We start from the raw sequence: 25,137 nt of genomic DNA, 5'->3' as shown, positions 1-25,137 counted from the left end.
TGATAACATTTTAAGGTAAGTAACCTGTCCTATATTCTAAGATCTAGTAAGGCAGTATAGAGAGAGGGACAGAGGAATTGCATTTTACCTTGTTCTTTTGAACCTCTTGCTCAGTCTTGTCCTGTGCTAAAAATATACTTGTAAACATTTTCTTTTCAATAAATACTTAATAACTTTGGATGTGGTAGTGGTTCTCTGTACCACATAGACTCCCATGGTCTCAGACTCAATATTGTAAAAACAAGCTCTTGGGGAGGGGAAGTTGACAGTCAGCAAGTGGGTATTCCTCCATGGCAATGCCAGGCAGTACACTGTTCCCATGATGGCTAGGTGCTGGGCCGCTGGAGACACAGAGGCAAGGCCGCAGAACTTGGAAGGAAAGCTGCGAGCCCTGAACTTCTCAGCAGGCAATTCTGTACAGAGGACAGATGGCAGCAAAGAGAAAGACAAGACTCTTAAGGTATTGGGAAAAACCTTGGAGTGGGCAGGGAGGAATGGGTCCTGCAGTCTTGAGTAGGCCCGTTCCATCACAGGGAATATCAGGTCTGTTTTCAGCAATCCCTTTAACTTTTCCTGAAAGCTCATACATCTCAGCTGAAGTTGAAGGATTGCCAAAAATAAAATAATGTCAGCTGCAATTAAAAATTTCTGAAATGACATGTTTCATTAATACATACTTATATTAATTAAAGCTGAATCTGATAAGGAACACCACTTATGGGGAACTTTTATTTTGCAAACTTTTTCTTTATCTCCCACTCTGTTGCTTCTGTATAGTCCAGTATTGGGGGGAGGACTGGATCCAGTATTTTGCCTGATCTTGATTTACTTTGAGTTGGATCTTTGAATAGTTGGTTTACCAACATAATGATGAAAGGCTCGAGAGGCTATTAAAAGAATGTTTTCCAATATTTTGTTATAAATTACCTTTTTCATGGATCTTCCAGTATAGCAACAGATTATAAGGAACTCCTTCTGAGAAAGCTTAATGTATGTTGAAGGCCATAGAAAAGATTAGTTAATGTATTTTCCAATTGATTTTGTTATTTCTACCCCTTCCCGAGGCTTACTCTTTATGACAATAATAAAATGAAACATATCAATAACATTCCCTGAAGTAGAAAAAGAAGGTATCTTTCTCTCTAGAACACAGACTGTTAAATGGCATTTGGATATTATTAACCATGCAAATGAAGCATATTTGTATTGTTGTGTTAAATTGATACTGAGCCTCTTGAATTGATATTGGCAAACTATACAGTAGTTTAACTTCTGTTGCGTGAAAGGTTAAAACATTGACAATCTCAATATATACTAATGTAAACTTCTTGCCAATGTAACCCTATGCAGATAACCCTTATTAATTTTCCCATTGTTTTATTTTCGTGTGTGTTCCCTGCCTTTCTCTCCAATGTGGACCCAAAGTGCTTATGTTATTCTACACTTTGCCAATTTATATCATGGTTAGGTGTTAGATCAGTGTTTCTCAACTTTTTTCCCATTGAGAAACCCCTGAAACTTTCTTCAGGCTTCAAGTAACCCCAGAAGTGGTGCAATTATGCAGAATATGGTTGGGAAGCATAGCTGTGTATATTCACCCGGGGGCCCTCCCCTTCCCACCCACTCAAGGCCCATCGGCCATTTGGGGAGGGGGTGGGTCTACATGAACATATATGGTGGTATTACCCATTAAATGTTTAAGAAATTATATATATCCCTAGTTGAGAAAGCCTGAAAGCTCAATGAACCCACCCTTCCTTAATTCTTTCACAATCAGTTAGAATTTTTAGAATGTACTGGGAGCTGTACATAGTAAAACCAGGCTCTTCCAAAAGTGGTTTATTTCGCTTAGTTTATACTTATCAGCTAGTGGTGTTTGTGCTAAACTTCCTGTGGTAAAATGCTTGCTAGTATGAGGTGAATTGAACAGATTAAAATGAAATCCCTCACACATCTTTTAATGTGGCAGTCAGACCAAAAGATCAAAACACATAAATATAGGTTTATGTTAAATTTCTGAAGAAGAATGTTTAGGACAGATGTTTGAAATCTTAAGATGACTCAGAGTTGTCCCTTGTTGGTGGTGGTGTTATTACATAAATGTCTTTCTACTCAAATTAGATTACTGTACAGCACGCTGTATTATATATTGCAGCTCTAGTGCAGCGGTAATGACATCTAGTGTATAATTGTATAATGAAAAAAGTTCCTTTTGAGGGCCTGTGAGGGATTCCAGGGAAAATCTGCTGTGACCATGCCCTTGCAGGCTTTCACATACTAAGCCCATTATTGGATTAGCAGTGTACCATACCTCCAAATCAGTTTCTAGCAGAAGCAAGAGAGTTGGGCTTGGATGAGGGAATCCCAGCTTCACATCCCCTGTTAATTGCATGATTCAGTAGTGGAAAAAAAACATTTCCCGGTCTTACCGATCCTGCTGAATGGTCACAGCTCTAGTAATACTTTCTTTTTGGCGTAAGTTCCATTGTTATCAGTAGAATTTACTTCTGAATAAATTTGATTAGGATCAAGCTTTGCAATGCTGTTTTAAGCTCCTTTAAGGAAATAGAGAAAATATGCATAATGAGCTATTAGAAATTAATTGCCATATCAAACCATATCTCATGATGGATTAAAGATGGCTAACCTCTTCCTTTGAACCATTTTACTATTATTGCACAAAACTATAGATTTTTCTTTGAATTGGGTGCAACCCACTTTAATGTCAGAGTCCTGTATGAAAGAACTTTCATGGAAGTTTCCTCCAAATAATACTAAGCAATTTTTTCGGGCTGTCAAAGGTACATGTGGCCTTTTCTGAATGGCTCACTGCCATAAAAACTCCTCCTGTTTATTCTTTGAAGAGGGCATATTTTGTTTTAAAAATTGCTTATTGAGCACATGCTTTAAAGGGAGTGTGTAATAACTGTATGCTTCAGATTCATGCAGCTCTGGCAGAACAGAAAAATCTTTATGGCCCGCCAGTTGCTTTTGTAATGAAAGCTGACATCACTGACACGTATTCAGTAAGTTTTCCTTTGGCTGCTGTCTTATTTATAAATTAAATATTTAGATTCCTCTGTTTTGATACTTCTTCTTGCCCCGTGGGTGACTTGTTCAAAGGACTCTCTGTCTAGGGTGTTGCAGCAGAGCAGATTCAGAAAGTTCTGTTCAGAGGAGGAAGTGGAGAGTTTTGGTTCCCATTTTGCGCTTCTGGAACAGTTTAAGGAAGGAAGCACCTTTACACCTTTTATTGTTCGTGGTTGCTGACATCATCTCCTTCCCTGACCACTCAGTGCATGTTTCCTGCCATTCTGTAAAGATTCTTCTGTGCGACTGAGTGGGAGAGAGACAGAGGGATTGTGTGAGAGGCTGAGCAAAGGCAGGGCAGCTGCCCACTAGACTCTTCCCTCAACTGTGCCTTTGCCAAATCATAAAGTGAACAGAAGCCCGCCAAAATGAAGTTCCTCTTTTTAGTAAGCAGTCTGATTTTTTTTAAGTGTTTGGGTTTCAAGAAGGGGGTGAAATGCTGAAGACTGTAATTCTACAGAAAGTGCTTCAACTTCTTTTTTTTTTGTAATGCATTTGTTTACATGTAACTCTGTCATTATCTTGGATGGCTCCTTTAATGTGGATATTATTTTGACAGGGCTTCTGGAATAATTTTAACTTTTGATGTAACTCGCTCTGGTTAGTGCGCATTTCTGAGCAGTCATCCTTACAGTTGTATACATCCTAGAAGATAATTTTAAGCAGTTTGCAACTGCAGGGTATCCTTGAAAACTTCCTTAGGCAGCCAGCTGTGGATCTGATTGGCACAGTTCTTTTAAAATGTTTGAAGGTTGTGGCTTGTGACTCAGTTCATCCCATGATGTGTGTGACTAACTACTTTTAGTGTGGTTTGGTATATGGCTGTGAGACTTTTGATGTTTGCTGTATATACACAATAAGAGACATGCTCCATACGCTTGAGGAGTGTTTTTCTGCCTAAGTACTTGCTCAAAAGTGCACTTCCCCCTAGTATTAAGGTAAAAAAATTGTAATCAGATAGCCACAGCTATAGAGGTTTGTCCTTAAGCTGGGGGGGGGGGGAATGGGGACAAATCTCTTCGAAACTTCTTTACTCACATCACCACCAATCTGTCTTAAAAAATAGCTAGTAAAACTGAAGTGTTTCTGTGTTGTGTTGGAGACATATATGTGTATGTGTTAATGTGTATGTTGATGAAAACAGTTAACACACTGTTCTTGCTCCTCAGCCTTCCTATATATGAGGGACAACGTAATAATAATTGGGATCAATGTTTCCTTTATAAATCCAGTGGGCTCCCCCCTCCACTTGTCAACAGATTGTTTCTGCAAATGGAAACAATGGTTTAAATTCATCTCTTAAGTTACAATGATGTAAATTTGGAGTTTTCTCAGTGTACCCAGTGGGCTTACCCTAGATTTATGTCTGCTGAGTCCAAGACGTGTTAGACTATTTTAAGAATATTTTATGTAGCTGCTGAATTCTTAGCGTTCTTGACACTGGGCTGTTTATAATCTTTTTTTTCCTTTGCCCTCTTCTGAAAGCTCAGTCTGAAATGTGGAACTGATAGCTGTGTGGGAGGGAGTCACCGTGCTGTTACTTCACCAGGGGCTCTGCTTGCCTGTCCTAACAGACAAGAGTGTCAGCATTCAGTGATTCCACCCCCCCCCAATCTCATTCATTTTCAGAATCTTGATCTGTAAAGCAGCTCTCATCCCAGCTAACCTTGTCACCACTTCTCTAATCTGTTCACTCTGACCTTCTACCCTCCTCAGAATAAGAGTTGAGGCAGGCGTTAGGGCTGTAAGCCGATAGTGCCTCTGGTTCCACGTGAATGAAAGGAAGGGAAATTGTTCCATATGCATTTGCTGTGGATTAGTCTATTGGCTTACTATTGTGGAGAAAGCCTGTTAGGCTCCTTTGGGTCCTGCACGTACATGAGAATTACCTGGCTTTTTCTATCAGAGGTAAGCCTGACTGGGTCGGGGGGGGGGGGGTTGCGTGCAAATCTCACAACTAAGCAGCCCTGTCAAAAGGAGTTGGAATACAATCTAAGATAGGCCAGCAAGTCTTGTAGAATATCCAAATTTGCCTTAGAGTGTATAACTTATTTTACTTAAGCATTGTTTAGGATGAATGTGATCAGATGATGTTGTATCAACTAAAAAGATATAAAATCAATGAACTGTGTAAAATTATTGAAATGCATTGTAATGATATTAGCTGCAAGTCTTATATTATAAAGTAATAAACAAAAGTCAGATATATTAAGACTTCATGGTGCAATAGCTAATCATAAAGTGAATAAACTGTGGAATTCAGTGAGCCATAAAAGAGAGAGAAAACAGCATCCCCCCCTTTTTTTTTTGAGATCTCAAAACATAGAATAGCAATAAAATTAATTGCCATAGAAAGCTTAAAATCAAAGTGAAGACCGGCTTTTAAGCCTGAACAGCACTGTATTGGATTTTTAAACAGAGGGATTTCCTAAAGAAGACTTCAGTAGAGTGTTGCATAACCTTGGGTACATTTATCAGGTGGGCTACGAGAGCACCAGCCTGAAATAAACATTAACAAGGAAGACCCAACTCATATTGTTAAATCTGAGCATTGTTTTGACTCAAGAAATTGTTTTGTGTTATAAAAAAAACGTAGGACAATCAAATTTTTCCCAGAATTGAATATTCATTTATATCTCATTACATGTCTGTTCAAACCTTTCCATCCTGTCCAACTAAGCTGAGAATTGTAAAAAATGTGAATGATTCCAAAATACTGCCAGGAGGCTTTGTCTCTTATATGTAGCCCCCACATTTATTACCACTGGTGTGCATTTTTCACCTTTCTACAGCAGTTTAGAACTAACCTTTTGGTGTGTGGCATTTTTGTGAAAGAATATTAGACACATATTGCCACGTTTTATGAGCTTTCTTTTACAACTGTGACTTTTTACAGTGTGATTAATTGGGGGGGGGGTTCAACATGGGAAGGACTTAATTACCAACTGTTCTTTATTATTGTGCTTGTTGTAGATGGGCACACATACAAATCCCCTTTGTTGGTAGAGCAAACTTTGAAATATAACAGAATAAAAGATCTGTTTTTCTCAATGCTTATTTTATCTTTAGTAATGTTTTTTTTAAGAAATATAAGATTAAAGGATTTAGATTTAAGCTGATGTTTCTCATATATCAAATAGCACTTTAATAATGGTCTAGCCTATTTGCATAATAAGGAACATTATCGTCTCTTCTGTTTTCCTTCAAAAGTGAATTAGGTTGATTACTTAGCTTGCACAGGTATAGAAAGGTTCATTAACTCCCTGATTTAGGCAATTTTTCATATTTTCCAAGAAAGTATTACTGAATAAAGAAATTTGCATCTAGGGAAATATGGGAACATGCACATGAGCTGCTTTAGTGATACCTTGAAAAGTTTTCTTTGACACCTTATGCCCTGAACAGAAGCTCCTATGATTCATTGAAATTAAATTCCAGTGTTTTGGATGGAGTGTCACAGTTATGAAATATTCAGTTCAAGTGAAATTGCTAATGCCTGAACCCTTATTGACATTATTCCTAATATAGTTGCTCCCTTAGCTGTTCAGCACTTAAGACCAATTGGTATAATATCAGCAGTATCATTGTTCTGTTAAGCTGACTGCTTTTCAGTATCTCCTAACTATCCATTGCTTTTGTGTTCTTAGCAGGAACGGATGCAGGGGTCTGTGAATTGAATCGTGTAAGTGCTGAAGAAGGAGTCTTGGTTTGAGGAAACAGGAAAGAGGAAGGAAAGAGAAGAAAATACATAAGTGTAGGAACGAAAGAGAGAAGAAAAACGGGGACTATGGGGAGAAAAAAGATTCAGATCACGAGGATTATGGATGAACGTAACAGGCAGGTAAGTAGCAAAATCAGCATTTTTGTATTTGTGCAGTTCAGTTATTAATCAGTGGAGGCCAATATACGTCACATATGTGATATACCAACTTCAAATGAACTGTTCTTTTTGACAAGCTTCAAAATATCTAGCAAAATGTTTTGCAACATTTTGTTCCTTTCATCCTTATTGAGATAACAGGTTCTTAATGCTTAAGAGATATACATGCATATAGGTATGCATGGGTATGTGAATGCATATTTACTGCTAGAGTAGCCTGAATGCAATTTTTTGAAAGATGGGAAGAAAATCATAATTTGATAATTGCACGTATTGTTAACTCTAGAGGTTACAATGAATTGGATAAAATTCACATTTGGAAGATTTTTGTAGGGTAGGCTAGTTGTGGATAACTATATTTGTCTAACTGTCAAATATATGGATGCTTTATAATTATTTATTGCCCGCTGCTATCAGCCAAGCTGTCTCATGGAAGGTTGCATAGTATAATACCCCACATAAAATACATAAAAATGTAGACTGAGGTCATTGCTGATTTCAGTCTATAACTGCTCATTGTTATACGTTGTGAACGTAATTAAACAAATAACCTTAGCATTGACTATGCTCCCAGTGTCCAAATCTATCACAAACTAGAATTTTTTATACCAGCATATTCAGTTATGATGCCAGGTAATTTTTAATGCTAATAATAACTTTGACATCTCTGCTGTAACCATAAGCAGAAATAAGTTGTTCAAGACCTGAAGGTTACGGCTTTAGTTATTGGTCTCATAAATTAGAATTGACTACATTGTAAATCAGAAATGTTGTACACAAATATAGACAAAAGTACACAGCAAACAGCCCAATTGCTTGTTACAGGAGTGGCTTCTCTTTATAATACATGTATTGACACACTACCAAGTAATATGATTAATCCCGAAGATAAATTACTGCACATTTTTTCTCAGTTTCATTGACATTGCATAGCTAATGCTTTGTCTTTAAGATTTAAAAACCTTGATCAATAGTAAGTTGTGAGGAACAAGGTGTTGCTTGTGACTTGCAACTGGTAGGTAATAACCACATGCATTATTCACACATGGCATATGGATATACACATTCATAGCAAGACTGCTGGGGTGACATAGCCCCATCTGCCTGTACATTGTTAGTGTTGATTCCATGCACACTGAGTTCTGTATATACAGTTTTTAACCTAGCATTCAGAATGTACTGGAAACTACTTGTGCAATCCACTTGGGAGAAGGGTGCTTGCATATACTGTTGTATACTTTGCGCTACGAAGAGTATTTCTGTTGGCCCCTTTTCCATGTCGGGCACGTGCCTCTTATAAAGTAATCTAACAGAGAAATAATTTAACATGTCAACTTCCAAGTGAGTCTTGCTTGAAATTTGAAAACACTGCAGTAAAATCATAATAAAAATCTTCATGGTTGAATCAAGCAAACTAGTTATATTTCTGGTAAATGAGATCTTGAACTTCTCTTATGCATTTCTTGTTGCTCTGGATCAATTTCTGTCAGTATCAAACCATATTATTTTAATTGCTCATAGCTTGGAATTTAAATTAAATAGTGAGCTTTTATAATTACATATTTTTTCACTGTTAGTTCTTGCCATTAATAAATGACTATTGTATTTCTAAGTACTCCTAAATTAATTTATTATGAGAAAGGATTAAATTTCTTTAGAGTCATATTATAATGTTAACATGTCATTTGTGTTCTGAAAGCTTCTGTTTTAAGTGCCACCAATCTCTCTCCCTCTAAAAATACACACATGTGCACACACACACACACACACACACACACAGAATTAATGGATAACTTTTTTATTTTCAAAATGAGGAAAGTAATTCTGAAAACTTGTGTTTGTTTCTACTGTTATTTCCACCAAAGGGTATTATCCTGTCCTAACAGGACTTTCCTTTCCACCCCCCACCCCCCAAGTCTGGGCTTTCCCACCCCAAAACTGAACTCATAAATTATATTTACAGGAATGGTCGGAGCATTTATACATTTTAAATATGAAATTAGATTTTAATTGTCTACTGTTTTTAAAACCATATATGTAAGGGCTTTTATGTGTTGTCAACTGCCCTGAGGCTGTTGCCAGAGAGGGGCAGTCTACAAATCAAATTACTAAATAAAATAAAAGCAGAATGTGAAATCCCATGAGCATGATCTAGATAAAGTTAATCATGTTTGATTCCCATTTATTTCATTTGGGAAGCATTCTTGAAAACAATGGGAAAATTTTGGCTAGATAATATTTATATTAATGTCACCCCTGCATCCAATCCCCTTCCCCCTTTGAATAATGTTTCATCCTTTCTTATATTTCATTAATTAATGCTGCTAGAATCTATACATTATACCTTTACATCCTGATTCAAAATTGAGTTAGTGGATGAATTCTTGTGAATAAATGAGTATTTTTATATAAATTAAAATGTATTTTGCAAACATGGTGTTTTCACAATCTAATGCTACTTCTGGCTCCTTATTTTTCATACATGTGAGATTCAGCTATTAAGCAGCATTTTCTACTCATGGAACATACTGAGCAACCAGTCTAGATAAACCAGAGCTCTATAAAAATATGTATTCTTCAGTAGACATATTGGACTGTATTAATAATTAAACTTTATGTGATACACAGCTAAGTGGAATCTAATACTGCAGACACATAAGAAAATATTTCACTTAATGTACGGCTGGAATTTATTAGCAAAGCTGGAATTTATCAACAAAATAGCAATACAGAGTTACAAAACTCATTTATTTATTAATAAAAATTATACTCTTTGACACCTTTAAGTCATCAAGGGGATCCACAATAACAGAATAAAATTATACTATAAGAACCAAAGCATCCATACCTTTTCTTTTACTACAGATGATGTAAATCCAGTTAATATGGGTACCAATTTCAGTGCCATATTCTGTTCAGTTTCGAACAGGCTCAAAAGCTCATAGGTACGAGACTGATAGCCCTTATCAAGCACTGTTGACTCCTGTTCATTGCAGTGGGAAGTTCAAGTATGATTTAGCTCTTCCCATCGAAATTTAAATGCAATTAACTTTGTGTTGTCCTGGGCACTAATTGTACCCCAGTAATCTGACTAGACTGGTTTTTGTAGAACAACTTTGGAATTATTTCCAAAGAAGTTGCTCTTGCCTCATAAGCTAGTCCTAGAGTCTGCAAAGTAGTAATATCCTATCACAAGGGTGATGCCAGCTGTTCCTTTTATTATTCTGTTTAATCAAGCTGTTATAAAAATCACAAAATTCAAATGTGATAATTTTCCTGTTTTAGAGAATTTAGGGTCATGTTTACAGAAAGAATTTTCCTATTCTAATGTATGAACATTAGCGTTATGTAACTAGTTTTTAAAATAAAAGTTTAGATTCTCAAGACATCAAATATATTTGAAATCATACTATATGAAATTATGGGGGGAAATAATGTTGCTAAAATATCTTATGCAGTTTTAGTAGTTCTTCAGAAATAGTTTGAAATTATGTCAGTAGTGATGAAAACTGCATAGGCACCAGTTTTGAACAAATGTGTGACTTGAGGTAACATGAATTTTCTATAGTTATAATATGTTGGAATCTGGAACTGAGAACGCTGGTTAATATGTTACCTCAGCGGTCCCCAACCTATCTGAGCCGACAGCCCGGGTGCCACGCGCACTTGCAGTTGCTGTGCATGCGCGTTTTGCCACCAGGTGGTGCTAACGCGCATGCACACAGTTGTCACACATGTGCACAGTTACTGCACATGTGCATTTTCGCCACCAGGGGCGCAAACGCACATGCGCAGCAACTATCCGCATGTGCGTTTGCATCGCTAGTGTGCCGGCGGCCACACCGACCTCTTCCCTTCCTTCTCGATGTGGGGGGGGGAAGGCAGGCATGGCTACCGGCGGCCCGTTACCGTGGCTTTCGCGGCCTGGTACCGGGCCACGGACCGGGGGTTGATGACCCCCGTGTTACCGTATGTGGTGTGCATAAGCACCATTCCCCAATCTAGGCCAGAATTTGTGGCTCCTCATGGACAGCAAAAGTCACAAACAAGGAAATACTAGAGCACATAAAGCTTGATATATCACTGGAAGGCAAAATAATCAAACTCCAGCTCACTTACTTTGGTCATATCATGCGATCCAACTCAATGGAGAGAGCAATTATGCTAGGACTGGTCGGTGGTAAAAGGAAGGAACCCAAAGGTTGAGCACCAAAAATAATTTTTAAAATGTTCAAATATTTATTACATAAAGTACACTAGTTCAAAATATTAAAAACAGAGCCATCATAATTTAAAACCGTCGCATTTCTAACTACACATGGAATAGACCAACATAGAATAGACCAAGCACGTTTCGAACCCAAGGGGTCTTTCTCAGTGTTCAAATTATTGTGCTCCAACTATTTCAGAAAAAGCTTTGTCTGACACACATAGGAATGCCCTGGTGATTTAGAGCTGGGCAAGAGAGTGGTGGCCTCTTGAAGTACATATTTTAGGTGGAGGGCTTCAAATCAGCTACTTTTATATTAGAAAGACTAGTTGGATCAGCACCTAACAGATTTTTCTTTGCCCCCCCCCCCAGCAAGCCCTTTGATTTTATGCATGAGAGCATTCCTCACAATAATTTGACCACTGAAGAAGACCCTCGAGGTCAAAATGCATTTGGTCCATTTTGTGTTGGTCTATTCCATGTGTATTTAGAAATGTGATGCTTTTAAATTATGATGTTTATGTTTTTAATATGTTGAACTAGTGCACTTTATGTAATAAATATTTGAAAATTTTAAAAATTATTTTTGCAGCTCAACCTTTGGGTTCCTAACTTTTCTGGTTAGGTTGGGTTTTGGTTTCCCTTTTTGGTTTTGCAGTGGTAAAAGGAAACCAGGCTGTCAAAGAACACGGCAGTTAGATACGATCAAAATGGACACTGGCCAGAGCATTATACAACTAAAACAAGCAATGCTATTTAAAAAAACATGGTGACAGTAAACCCATATGACATCATCATCACCACACTTACTCCACTCCAGAATTTATGGTGGACTAGTACACAGAGGACGTTCTGGGAAATAATAATAATATGTTCTATGTGAATGTTCAAAAATGTTTTATGTAAACTGCCCAGAGCCGTAGGGAAGGGCGGTATAAAAATACAAATAAATAAATAAATAAATAAATAAAATAAATAAATTGTGGTAACTCTGGTAGAAAAGTAACTTTTTATTGATCTTCATGCCTCTCCCCTCCAAAAAAATTGCTGCCTCCTGTTTTCCATTTATTTACATACATGCATTAAGCAGATCTCCACCTTGAGTAAAGAGTTGTTAACCTGCAGGTGGGGCCTGGAGACCTCCCAGAATAATAACTGATCCAGAGTACAGAGATCAGTTTCCCTGGAGAAAATTGAAGTTCTAGAGAGTGGGTTCTGTGGCATTATACCATTCCCTCCCCAAACCCTGCGCTTCTCATGCTGCACCCCTAAATCTCCAGGGATTTTCCAACTCAGAGTTGGCAACCGTACTTAAGCAGTTTTTGGGAGAAATGCCATCTTCATGTTTTAAATAAATAATTTAGAGATGAGAGTCAGCAGGCAGAACAAGGTTCTCCAGCTGGCTCATGTAATTATTCTTCCTGGTCAACCTCTGTCCTTTATGGATGACCCTTTTCCTTACATTCCTGCCCTGTTGGCAGATATTGGGTTGATCCCACAGAGGGAAATAGTTTGTATTACACGTAGCATGAGGTTAGCTATTGCCCCTCTTGTCCCATCTCTTTGATGCCACCCTCCTCCTCTTACTTTTTTATCCCCATATGTATCTATGCTTGTTTTCTACCTTGTCCTATATGATTCTTTTGTTAACTGCTCCACCCTCCTTACTGCAGTGGCTGCAAAATGGCAGGAACTTTTGCCTTACGTGTTCCTGCTTCTCCTCTGGGTAGAAGTAAATACCTGCAATGGTCCTGGGTTCCCAGAGCTATGCCTGTATCTTTGTAGACAATATTATATGACTAAATAATATCAGGGGCCCATATTAAGAATCAACATTAATCAGTTGACAAGATGCTTCCAAGTCATTAGGCCGCAGATTACAAACAAAACAAAATATGGCATTAAATATAAGAATTAATTTGGGGGTGGGAGAATCCCTATTCTTCTTTGCAGGAAAGAATACATTTTCTGAGATAGGACCTGAGGTCACATCAACAAGGACACTGAGCCCCTCAGAACTATTTTTTGTGTATATGCAAATACCGTATGCATGTTTGATCAAATGTGTTTGATCAATGTGAATTAACTAAAGCTAACATAATTATATCTACAGTTACATTGACTGAAGGATGGCACTGTACCATTGTTTTTCTAACAGAATGTCAGGTTTTTATTATTCTTACGTACCCACATACCCTCCAGTGATATATGCCATCACCTATTGTCCTATTTTATATATAGGACACTGCACACAAATTAGGTATTACAAATGACAACACTTGTGTGTGAGTATTTCAGGTGCCCATAGATCAGTTTCTGGTCTTAAGATCATTACAGTCTAGCTGCCTTGGTCAGGGTTCACTACAATGTGCTGAACTGGAGGTCACAGATGTACTTGGTTCAGACCATTTCCGCACATGTGCAAATTGCTGCATTGGTGTTCTTAAATCATCATTGTTTTAAAAATTCTGTCCAATTTCTGTCTGCTCCAGGGGCAGCTCCAAATTTACCCTATGTTTTCCAAATCCACTTTTCTTACAATTTTTTTTTCTTCATGTATTAAATCATAGTTTTAAGGTGTGAAATTCCTAAAATAGAATGTTGTTTCCCAGCACCCTTTTGTGGTGTCAGCATATGCCCCAATCCCCCAAGTTTCCCCAAGAACAAACTGATTTTTTAAAGTATAATTTTGATTATGTTATGACAATGATCTTTTTTAACTTAACAATATTACTGTGTTATAATTTAGGGACAATATGAACAGCAAAGTTTTCTCTGTGCAATTACCTGTCCATGAAGTTCCTTTTCTTTCCTTTTTTTGTTGTTGGTAGGTTTTGTCACTTTGCCCTTGTATTGTTCCTTCATTCTCCCCTCTCTTCCCCTATGGCTGCCAGTGTGATTTCGATGACAATTCAGTTTTTTAAATATCTGAAAATAATAGAATTATATAATTTATATGATAATCATAGAAAGTCAACATGTGCAGTGTTTCCATTTAATCTGCTTTATAATTATTGAATAATGAATTATGAATTGGAGTATCCAGTTTGACTATTGTGAAAGAAATACTATTTTCATAAGGATTTTTGTTGGAATTATCACTAGTTACTTGCTTAGTTGGCAACTAAGGAAGAATGGAAGACCTCTGAAATGGCGGCAACCAACATGTTTCCCACAATATATCCAGCCTTTTTTTTTTTACAATATTGTTATAACATTACTGAACAAGCACAAATAAGAGGAAGATCCATCACCGAGGAAGTACATGATAACTCATTTCATGTATTCAATAATTATTGAATAACAGTATTATGAATTGGTGTATCCAGTTCTACAATCACTGGTCATATTGCTGTTCCCCAGAATACATTAATTGTCTTTACTGTTCTTTCACAGTTGTCATTGTCCTTTCCTCTGAAAACTTATAGTATTTTTTTCCTTATAGCATACCACCAGACTCTTTGATGTTAATTTAGCAAAATATTTCTTTAAATTACCATTTGTTCTTTCATCCTTTCCCCCTCAAAAGAATTTTGATTGTTTTCCTGTCTAAAACAGGAATTTAAGATATTTATTTATTACATTTCTATACCTCCCTCCCAGCAAGCCTCAATCATATTTATTATTGCCATATATACTGTGGGACTTAATAGTGTGATTTAAAGATTGATTCCTATAAGTATGATCTAAACATTGATTCCTGTAAATCTGTTGACTTCATTTGAATAGTATTATCATGTGCTAATAGTCCATTCATAATTTCTTTGAATGGAATTTTAAACATAACTCCACGTTTGTCCTCAAAGCAGGTCTCCAGTAGTTCTTCCTTCTCACATTCAATTACACTAGCAGAAAATTGTGCTTAGAGAGAAGTGAGATTCTTACTGTCCAACATTACTGTGTTCGTTGTCTCTGTTTTTAAGTGCCTTCATATGCAATTCCTTGAGTTGAAAAACAATTAGAATGGAGGCGTTAAATTGATTGTGAATATGATTCACAACCCCACAGGTTAGGGTCAGTGATGTTCATTCCACTAAATGTTTGTGAGCACTATTTGGAATAAATCAACTCTAAATAATTAGTTGAATTGCATGGTTTTAGTTTTTCATTGTAAAGAATTAAGAAAATAAGAAAGAAGTTGGCCATATTAGAAAATATTAAGTAGAGCAAATGCATGCAAAAACCAAGTCATTTTGTCTTCTAAGGATTAGTTTGGAAGATCCTTAGGGAGTAAGAGCTGGAGGTGGGAAGCAAAACTAAAGTCATTGTGTAGAGGAAGAAGTTGCATTCTTCCTGTTTTGACAGGAAATGGAGACAAATGTGCTTCCTGACCACTTGCTCAGTAGGGAATGAAATATTATCTGACCTTTACCTTGTGAATGTTTTAGTTGTATTTAAATAGTAAACATGTTTTTACCCCCAACATTTATTTGTATTTGTCAAAATTTCCCAAATAAAGCATGACTAATTTGTTAGCCTGTCTGCATATCACTGCACATCATACAAAGTAATTTGTAGTATTGTGTTAACATGAGGCAGGATGCATTTTGTTGTAAGAAAGGCATTTCCTTTGAATTTCATATTATAGAGTTCTCTGAGATATAATTTACTGCAGGACTGAAATCATATTCATTCCAATATCCATCATAATCATATAACTGTTCATGTATATGGAATTGTACTATGTACTAGCATGTGTAGTATGTTGTAAGGTTCAGTGCAAAGGTGTGAAGTGAAATTACATAAGAAAGCCAGCCCCACAGTACTCCTGTCATGCAGTGTGGTCCCATGAAATGCAACTGCTGTTCTGGTTCAAACTCCAGGTGATTTGGGGAAGGAACCTGTGTATGAAAAGGACCTTGGTACGGTACAATGCCAGAGAGTCCACCCTCTTAAAGCATCCCTTTTCTCCAGGTGAACTAGTCTCCATAGTCTAGAGATAAGGTGTAATTCTGGGGAAATCCCCAGATCCCTATGTCCAATCTACAGTGCAGTTAAATTGGTGGATTCAGCTTTAAGCCAGTTCTATTGAGGCCAGTGATACTTAATCAAGTGTAAATCTTAATATTTCAGTTTAACTGACTTGTCAATTGGCCAGCAGGGGAGATCTATTATTCACTGCAGCCACTTTACAGCATCTTTCTTACAGCTCTGTGTTAGCAAGTTGTGGATTGGCATGCTTGTGTCAAGGACAATAGTTCCTTTTGCAGACTATCTCAGGGCTGTCTTGTCCTTGTGAGTTATGCTGAAGGATTACAAGAACATGGCAGCAGGCTGATGAAGTGTCCCTGGCTGCTCTTTTAAAGGCCCTTTCATGTTAATGGGGCTGCCTAGTCTTTACACAAAGGAGGATTTGTTTAGGGAGAATCCTTCAGTAATGCCACAGAGCACCACTGCTGCTGAATGTAACTGTAAAGTTGGAGCCAAGAAAGCCTTTGTTGAAAGACATGTGAGCTAAGTTTTTTTTTTAAGTATCTGTAGACATTGAACGTGTAAGATTGTAACACAGCTAATGGTGCTCTACTTGTGTACCATCTAATGAAAACAGGCAAAAGTTTAATGATCTGGAATTTTGTTTTTAAAATGTGTCTCGCTTAGAAAAATCAGAAATATATTGAAAGGGAGACCGAAAGAAGTCATTGCCTCTGCTCTGGCACAAACTCTTCCATAGTCTTGCATAGGTCAGGTGGAGGGAAAATTTCTTGCTTCAGTCATCTGTGCACCCCAGTCTATTTTCAGGAGTCCTCTGATTCTTGGTAATGGGGGGAAGGAAGAGATTTGTTCTTTGACCTTTTTCAATTGCTAGCCCATATGAACCGACATGACTTGAGTAATGTTACAAACAGCATTGTTAGACCTGCAATTCAGACCCTCAAAGTCTTTGGCAGTCTTTATCAAGTCATCTTTAACTTAAAGAAGCTTTATTTAAATATATATAATGACAAATGAATTTCTTACATAGTCACTGTATACATGCTGTGGTATAACAGCTTCTGACATGAAATATTATCTAATCATAACAGGAGGAATAAAGAAGAGTTTGAAATGGTGAGAGAGTGAAAAGATCACATGGAATCTTTTGTCCTCCCACACCCTTGGTGGACACTTGGTGGACACAAGCCTTGTTATTATGAAGTGGTCCAAATTGCTCTGCTGGTGTATTAAAGTTTTTCTGATATAGACAAGAATAGTTCAAAGGGGAAAGGGAGGAAGAAAACAACAATACCCTGTGCCATCCCTATCATCATAAGAGTGGATGACGCAGCCAGTAAATTTGTGGTTTTTACCTTTCCCCAGTAATTTTTGCTCCTACACTGAGCCATTTACAGATAGGAGTGGCTCAATCTTTCAGTTAAAATTTTAGATAAACATGAGCAGTGGCCAAATTCTGTTCCTTTTTTCCTACCACAAATTGTCGGGATGGCTTCTAGGTAGAAGAAGTCAATTTTACCTTGTTCTACATGGGCCAATTATATGTGCAAAGACCTTCCTGTGAGTGACCAGTCACATTTCTCTTAGGGCTGTTAACACAGAGCAGTGGCAAGCCCATCACTGATGTACATACATTTGCATTTGCATCAGTGATCAAAGAGATGCAAAGAATCCTCACTGTATGGAAGTAGCCCTGGATCCCAGCACTCTAAGATGTTGAGTTTGCACTGATCAAAGATTGATCCATGTTCAGTTCAGTGCATAGAAGAAATGGAGGGTGGGGTTTCCCATGATCTGTGTAGATTGTGGCATCACAACTAAAAGTTTCCTATCCTGTGTAGCTGCCAAAGGATGATCTATTCAGAATCTGCTCCAATGTTTTATAGACCTCTTAAGTATTCAAAAATAATAAGTTACTATCCAGTCATTCCTTTTTCTTTCCATCCAGCCATGGTCTGCTTGCCTGGATTGAGGCCTCTGAAAGACAAGAATCCTGTCCCCTGCTCCACAGCCGTGCTGGTGGATCCATCCCTGGCTTGTGGGTGGGACTTCTGTAACACATCCCTGTTGCATTTTCCCCTAGGGGTGCCATATAAGATATTTTCACTTCAATAATACCTGCAAACTAATACCTCCCCTCAAATAAGCTGATTCCATAGTCTTCAAACAGATTCCTCATTTACCAACATACTGCTCCCAGTCCATCCAGATTGTTCAGAAGGACAGCATAGTCAGTTATATCAGAAGCCATTGATAGGTTCAGAACTTTCAACAGGGATACAACTCCTAATTGTCATTCTTCTAGTAAAGAGCATCAATCAGGATTACTAAGGCTTTTTCTGTCCCAACCCCAACCCTGAATGTAGTCTTGATAATGTGTCTCCTCCAAGACCACCTCAAGCTTGAGTCCCAGTGAGAAAGGTGGGCTGGGCATAAATTATTTAAATCACTGGAATGCATGAAAGCCTTCTTCAAAAAGGATCTTGTGACCACTTCTGTCAGATCAATCAGAGCCACATACCCAAGCACACATATATACATTTATTTGTTAAGAACATCCATCCTAGGACAAAGAGGCTCCACTGCTGTGTGAGTTTCACTCTTTAACTCCCTCAGCTTCACCTACCTCACAGGTTGCCTGTTGTGGGGAGAGGAAAGAGAAGGTGGTTGTAAGCAGCTTTGAAGCTCTTGGTAGAGAAAAGGGACATAAAAACCAATTCTTCTCTTTTGATATGTTTTCTATTTCTCAATGTTAGGCCATTCAGTATGCTAAGTAGCTATTTTTGCAATCTAGTCTTGTGGAGTTAGGCTAATTCTTGGTGGTGCTAGTAGTACCTATTGGTATATTTGATGTGTGGGAGCTAGTTTACAGTTTACTAGATCCTTCTGTCTGGATTCCACAAAATCTATCTCCTCACCCTGTCTATAACATCTTACTGCTCTATTGTTCCTCCTGTTCACATGGCAAGTTTTTACTCCAATACTAGATCACTGCCCCAGAACAATCTTTTGATGGTAAGGATAGTCTTAATAGAATCCTAAGGATCCATGACAATACTGATTTCATGAAAATCAATAGTCTTTTACCATGATACTGGTTCTAATTTGTAGAACATCTAAGTGTTCCTTTTCAATTGTTTTAGAACAACCTGCCTGTGATATGTTATGTGGCTTATTTTGCCTACTATCTCTGGGAAGCAACATCTTTCATCCAGTTGATACCAGTATGGATAGATAGATACCCCTTATATTTCCAATGGGCATATTTCATATGTGGCATACTTCATACTTTACATTTACACATTACAGGAAATATAGTTTTAGAAGACATGAACAATCAGTGCAAAGAGACAGTACAATATTCTAGTGCATTCAGAAGGAGAAGTAGCATAGTGCATTAGGCCCAAATTTTTAAGCAGTAGATTAGAATGAAGAGCAGAAAATATGTTGGAACACAGAAATATCAGGGAGAGTTGGCCATGCGAACAGACAATCAATGTAATGGGGAAATAGCAGTTAACTTCATTCCAGTTTTGGATATGCTGATCAGTGGTCTCCATATCATTTCTGATCTAGCACAATGCCTAAGGTTTACAATATCCTCCTCAAAGTGTGCTTTGTAGAAGACTATTTGTAGCTTCTCTCATGATGTTGCAGTGGTAGGGAATCTTCTTTGTTTTGTTTTGTTTCTGCAACTGATCAAGGCAAAAAGACGTATGTAGGAGTTGTGGGTTGTCCACATGGCTCACAATCCTCCTGGCAGAATGTGCTTTTGATTAATTTCAGAGAGGAAAGAGTTGATGCATACAAATGTTGCAGTTCTACTGTCCTGTACATATTACACATCAAAAGACCATATATGCTAACTAGTCCTTTTCAGTTTTCTTCACAATTGTCTCTCAATTTCCCAACTTTTATAGGTAACTTAGGGGCTGAGTAAGTCAAGGAAAGATCTGCCCTTGCAGGCAGTTATGGGATCCAGCTATCATTTTCTCTCTTTCTGTGGAAGAGGCAGTCACCAATGCAGGTAGTCTAAATAAAAAAGCAAAGACTTGTGGAAGAGATCTAATTGCTCCTCCAACACTATTTCCTCTTTCCCATTTCTGAAAGCCCCATAACCTGCCCCCATTTCCTGCTTCCTTCTCTCCTTCCTACTTATCAGTGTTCCCTCCTTCCCTGCCTGTGGTAGTCTGTCTCCAGGATAATCTAGATTGGCTGCACAGATGCTGGCACTGGATCAAGGTGGGCTGAGTTACTTAGTGCCTGCTACCAGGTCAAGCCAACTTGTGTGGGTAGTGATTGTTCTGAGTAAGTGTTCTTCCATCAGTTGTCCTAACAATGGAGGAGGGCAGGGTCCTTTTCAGGACTATTTAGACCTCCTAATCCACTCCTGCTTCCCTACAGAAACTAACAACTAGAAGGCTTGGCTACTGGGTATTCTGTGAGTATTCTTTTCTTAAAGTTACAAGCATTTTTTTCTTTTCATTTGGAGGATTTTAACCCCCTTTTTACTTGGTTTATTTTTCTAATTTTTCTGCAACCCTGGGATGTTTTTCAGGTTTGTTGAGATATCCTTCTGGGGTGTCCTCTATGGTATAGCCTGTTATATATGCATCATCAGAGACTACTTTAATGTTCAGGAGAGCTCTGTCAAATAGGCTCATTTATGGAAGTTCCATGCTCCACCACAAAGATCAGGCTTTCCATTATTTTATTTTATCTATTACACCAAAATTCGTCCCATTTTTATGTAGTTGCTGATTCTCTAAGCTCTGTGAATAAATTGTACAGAAAATCCAGCAAAGCCAAGAGGGTACAATAGCATTTTTACATGTAGACATTAGCCAAACCAATTAAAAGCTTCTTTCTTGAGGAATCACATAGTCAGTAATCAAGATGACTTGCGAGACAAAGAGACGGCATGTTTAAATAATTTATAAATAATAATTTACAAAATAAATAATAATGCATTCTTTCCTACTCAGCAACCTTCAGCCTAACTAGATATCATGTCAGCCACCGTGATTAATGCTTATCAGTTAATTTCAATTAGCTGAGCAGCCAATATCGCAGTCTAAAGACGAAAAACACAGTATTAAAACTAAATATTGCTTTTTAAATTTATACTAGTAGTGTGCATTAAAAAGTTACATACTTTTGTTTTAAGATATCAATAATGCAAAAAGAAAATACATTCTTAAATACCTTTCAAGCTGTTCTTAATAACTTCTGAAGTTCTTGAACTCTCCACGGTTATTAAAAGAACAGAATCGTTTTATGTCAAGTGATTGTAATAGTATGAGATATTAATGATTTATGATGATATTGTTTTAAATGCAAAGAAGTCTGAAGTTTTTAATCTGTACATGAATGGCATATTTTAAAAGAATAGTGAAAAATTCCTTTCATTTTAGAAACAGTGATGCTTAAAAACAGTTTTATCTCTTGGTGAACAATGGCAGCATCATTATATCATACATTTGCTCAAACTCTGAGCAATTAAGATTAGATTTTAAAGAAAATGTAATAAAACTTTTAGTTATCATATCCTCTATTTAATTTTTCCTTGTAATTAAAAGATATCATATGCAATAGAGTAAGTCCTGTGAAAATAAGAATGTCCTGGATAGCACATTTATGTGGTCTCACTAAATGTTCAGGAGCACCTAACTGTAAACACAAACAGCAGCCTTAGAGATATTTCTGTCCCAAAGTGTACTTTGATGGTGAGAAGCTGTAACATGCTGAATTCTGAGGTTTCTCTGCAACAGAAACCATACTATATACAGACACTCCTCTTCCAGCACTGTGGTCGACAAGTCTGATTGAAAATAGCTTTAGATGCAACACAGTATGTGGGGTTCGTGCATCCTACTCAATCCATGTCCTGATCTGTTTAATGTTTTCTTTTTCAAAAAATCACAGAACTACTCAGGTTCCTTTTTTAAAAAGACACATGTTGCCATTTTTTACGGTGTAGCATTAATTGTGAAATGGCGCAAAATAATCTGGTGATTTCAAAATAGGTCAATGGTTTGGATTTTCACCCCTGTGTATATATTCCATCATGTCAATTGAGGAAAACCATCTCGTCTTTATGAGCTTAGGTCAGTTGGGGGCGTGTTTTGGGGCAAATGCATATTAACACAGATTAGTGAACCATTTAAGCCACATTTTTATACTTATTACCAGGATATAAAATAGCATTAGAAAGGTGGGGGATTTCTGCTCTTAGTATTTATGGATGGCCTGAGGATTTTTTCCCACAATTGCAAGCTTCTAGGTTGGCTTAAAATGAGGTATTTTGATCAGCGGATGTAAATTGTCTTGAATTCAAGTATTCTTCAACTGCTCAGCATTTGAAATATTTAAGTTGGTTTGAATAACATTTAAATGGTTTAAGTCTAGCCTTATGACGTGTTCTTTTGGTAATGGAAACAGAAAGAATGATACAGCACTGGGACAGAAAATTTATTATATCATTGTGTAAAGTAGATGTGCAGAATGGCAGTATTTAGCCACTTACTTTTATTTTATTTTTGAAAAGTACTGGCTGGTGGGATTAGACAGATTTAGAATCAGGTTTTTCATGGCATGAGTGTTCGTGGTAGGCAGGGGTTGCAGTTAGCTTAGACTGCATTAGGCTTGTAAGAAGATAAAACAACAGCTTTTTATCCACATACAGTGGCATCTGGGAGTGATCCTTGTGCAGAGGTACTTTTACTTATAGTATTAAAGAACTGATAGTAACTAGGGTCTGATTAAGCAGCATCATATTTAAATTTTCCACCTTGTAACATTTGATTTTGCTACTATGTGTTTTATGAAACTGTTAACAGGCAAAATTGGTGGGGGAGGCAAATATCATAGTGATAGGATTGCTAGGCTTAGAGAGTTATCTTCTGTAAAAAGTTTGTTTTCACCAAGATGTCTGTTTTTTTGCTGCAGGACGAAACTTTGATCCACACAGAAAAGAAATCTAATGATTATGTGCAGGTCTAATTTTTAGATTAAGAGGAGTGCTGCATGCTGAAGTTGTATATTAGACTTTCAAATATTTCATGCACAAATAACTGCTGTTGTCATCCTCCTTTCCTGAACACCACCTTTGTGTGCCCCCCCAATAAAGTGGTTAATTTACATCTGCATGTGACATTTCCCACTGCTGTGATGCATAAGTTTGTGGGTCCTTGAGTATCCATACATCATGTAAAGTGAAAAATGGCCCCTGTATTTATTAAGAGAACATGAACTGAATCCCTTTTCTGATGCTATTTTGGATCTTCTGAAATTGTAGAAAACTGACATTTTGTCAAGTTCATACAGTTTTACTGGTACTCTGTCCTAACTAATAAGCAGATTTTCATTAGCTTAGTGTCAGAGAGAAAGAGGAGGAAAGAGCTAAAGGGCAAAGGGTGGAAGAAAGATAAATATAAGCTTTATTCAGTTTTTATTTAATTTTAAATGTATCAACATGCAAGTGAAAATGTATGCCTGGCTTGTTGGTGCTTATATTCACTTCTTAATTAATACCCTGATGACCCTTGACAAAGGGAAGTGAAATGAAATTAAATTGTTATTCTTCATATATTGGTCTGTTTTGCAGAGTTAAAATAGATTGTGGTACTAATGAAGAGGTCACTTTAGTGGCAAGGCAGTTCTGCAGGCATTGCTAAATGACGTGTAAGAGCTGCCCCCCCCCCCATACCGAAGGGAATGCATTAAACCAGAAATATTGCTATGGCTGCAATTGCAGTGGCAACTTTTCATAGTGGAAAGCAAAAACGCACAATGGTGAAAACATATGAAAGACCATAGGTGTGGCCAGCAAGCCTCTTGAACTGCTGTATTGTAAAGGATTTAGTACAGACACTTTGGACTTGTAAATAAGACTGGAAGCACACAGCCCAGATTAATAGAAATGCTTCCTGTCTTTCTCTTCAGTTTTTGTTGTTCAAATGGAGTCTTAAGGGTGTGGGCATATTTCTTTCCTCATTTTCTTGTTCTTCTTTGCTCGAATGATATTTAGGTTGGTTAGTTTCACCCCCACCCCCAAAAAAACCCTTGTTGAAGCTCATATAGTTTATAGCAACTTCAGAGTAACAATTCGTGAAAACCAAAGATCTTCATGAAAAAGAGACATATACAATTTCCCTCTTTTTCTTTCTTCTTTTCAGGTGACATTCACAAAGAGGAAATTTGGGTTAATGAAGAAGGCTTATGAGTTGAGTGTGCTGTGTGACTGTGAGATTGCTCTAATCATCTTCAATAGCACCAACAAACTGTTTCAGTATGCCAGCACTGATATGGACAAGGTGTTGCTGAAGTATACAGAGTACAATGAGCCACATGAGAGCCGAACAAATTCAGATATTGTAGAGGTAAGCATGCTTCCCCTTGTCATAGCTTTATGCTTACCCTCTCTATGTACAGCTTTGAAATCAACTTTATTCTTTATTTGAAAATGATTTGAGAATCCTCAGAAATAATTGAATATATGGGAAACACCTCACATGTGGGTTGTTTGATTTCATTATCCTTCCACTTAATGTTCTGTCAAATGCAGATGACTCTTTTAGTGATAATCACAACACTATAAATTAGTAGATGGTGAAACAAGTAACTTAGAATGACTTATTTACATTCAAACAGACCCTTATTGTGTTCTGATAGATTTTGGAAAGTGGTTGCACAGTTAGCATCATCTCAGAATCTAGCTATCAAAGTAAACTAGGCTCATTTATACGTTATATATTCCATTGTCAGATCACTATTCCCTGAAGATCCATCTCAGTGTGCCACCTCCTCCCTGTTTGGAAGACATATCTTAGTCCTTCCACAGAGACTTATATATCCTGAAGGTTTCCTGAATGTTCTGCAGGATCCGATGCTTGCTGGTGTCTTATTAGATGTGTTGGTCATGGACTGGCATAGCCGGATGCTGGCTGCCGTGTATGAGATTGCTCCCCAGTGTCCGTTCCACCCCGACCTCAAGTGAGCTCCCTGGTACACAAAAGAACTATGC

The 25,137-nt window shown here is 37.4% G+C and overlaps 1 protein-coding gene across 17 annotated transcripts in view; it reads left to right on the top strand.

The window, feature by feature from the left end:
- Nucleotides 1-25,137, top strand: part of MEF2C (myocyte enhancer factor 2C) — a 201,243-nt gene that overhangs the window by 70,420 nt on the left and 105,686 nt on the right. For 11 of the 17 annotated variants that reach the window (XM_077347571.1, XM_077347569.1, XM_077347565.1 and 8 more), the window contains 2 exons: nucleotides 6,738-6,931; nucleotides 24,290-24,493. In XM_077347571.1, coding sequence (XP_077203686.1) covers nucleotides 6,878-6,931; nucleotides 24,290-24,493 — 258 coding nt within the window. In that variant the 5' untranslated portion in view covers nucleotides 6,738-6,877. Of the gene's footprint in view, nucleotides 1-3,339; nucleotides 3,477-4,979; nucleotides 4,999-6,737; nucleotides 6,932-24,289; nucleotides 24,494-25,137 lie in introns of those variants that run through there. The other 6 variants (XM_077347557.1, XM_077347556.1, XM_077347563.1 and 3 more) reach the window with 3 other exon arrangements.

This window comes from Paroedura picta, chromosome 7 (genome assembly GCF_049243985.1).
Source record: "Paroedura picta isolate Pp20150507F chromosome 7, Ppicta_v3.0, whole genome shotgun sequence".
Lineage (NCBI taxonomy): Eukaryota > Metazoa > Chordata > Lepidosauria > Squamata > Gekkonidae > Paroedura > Paroedura picta.
Note: the sequence above shows the minus strand (reverse complement) of the source record. Positions and strands in the feature narration are given on the sequence as shown.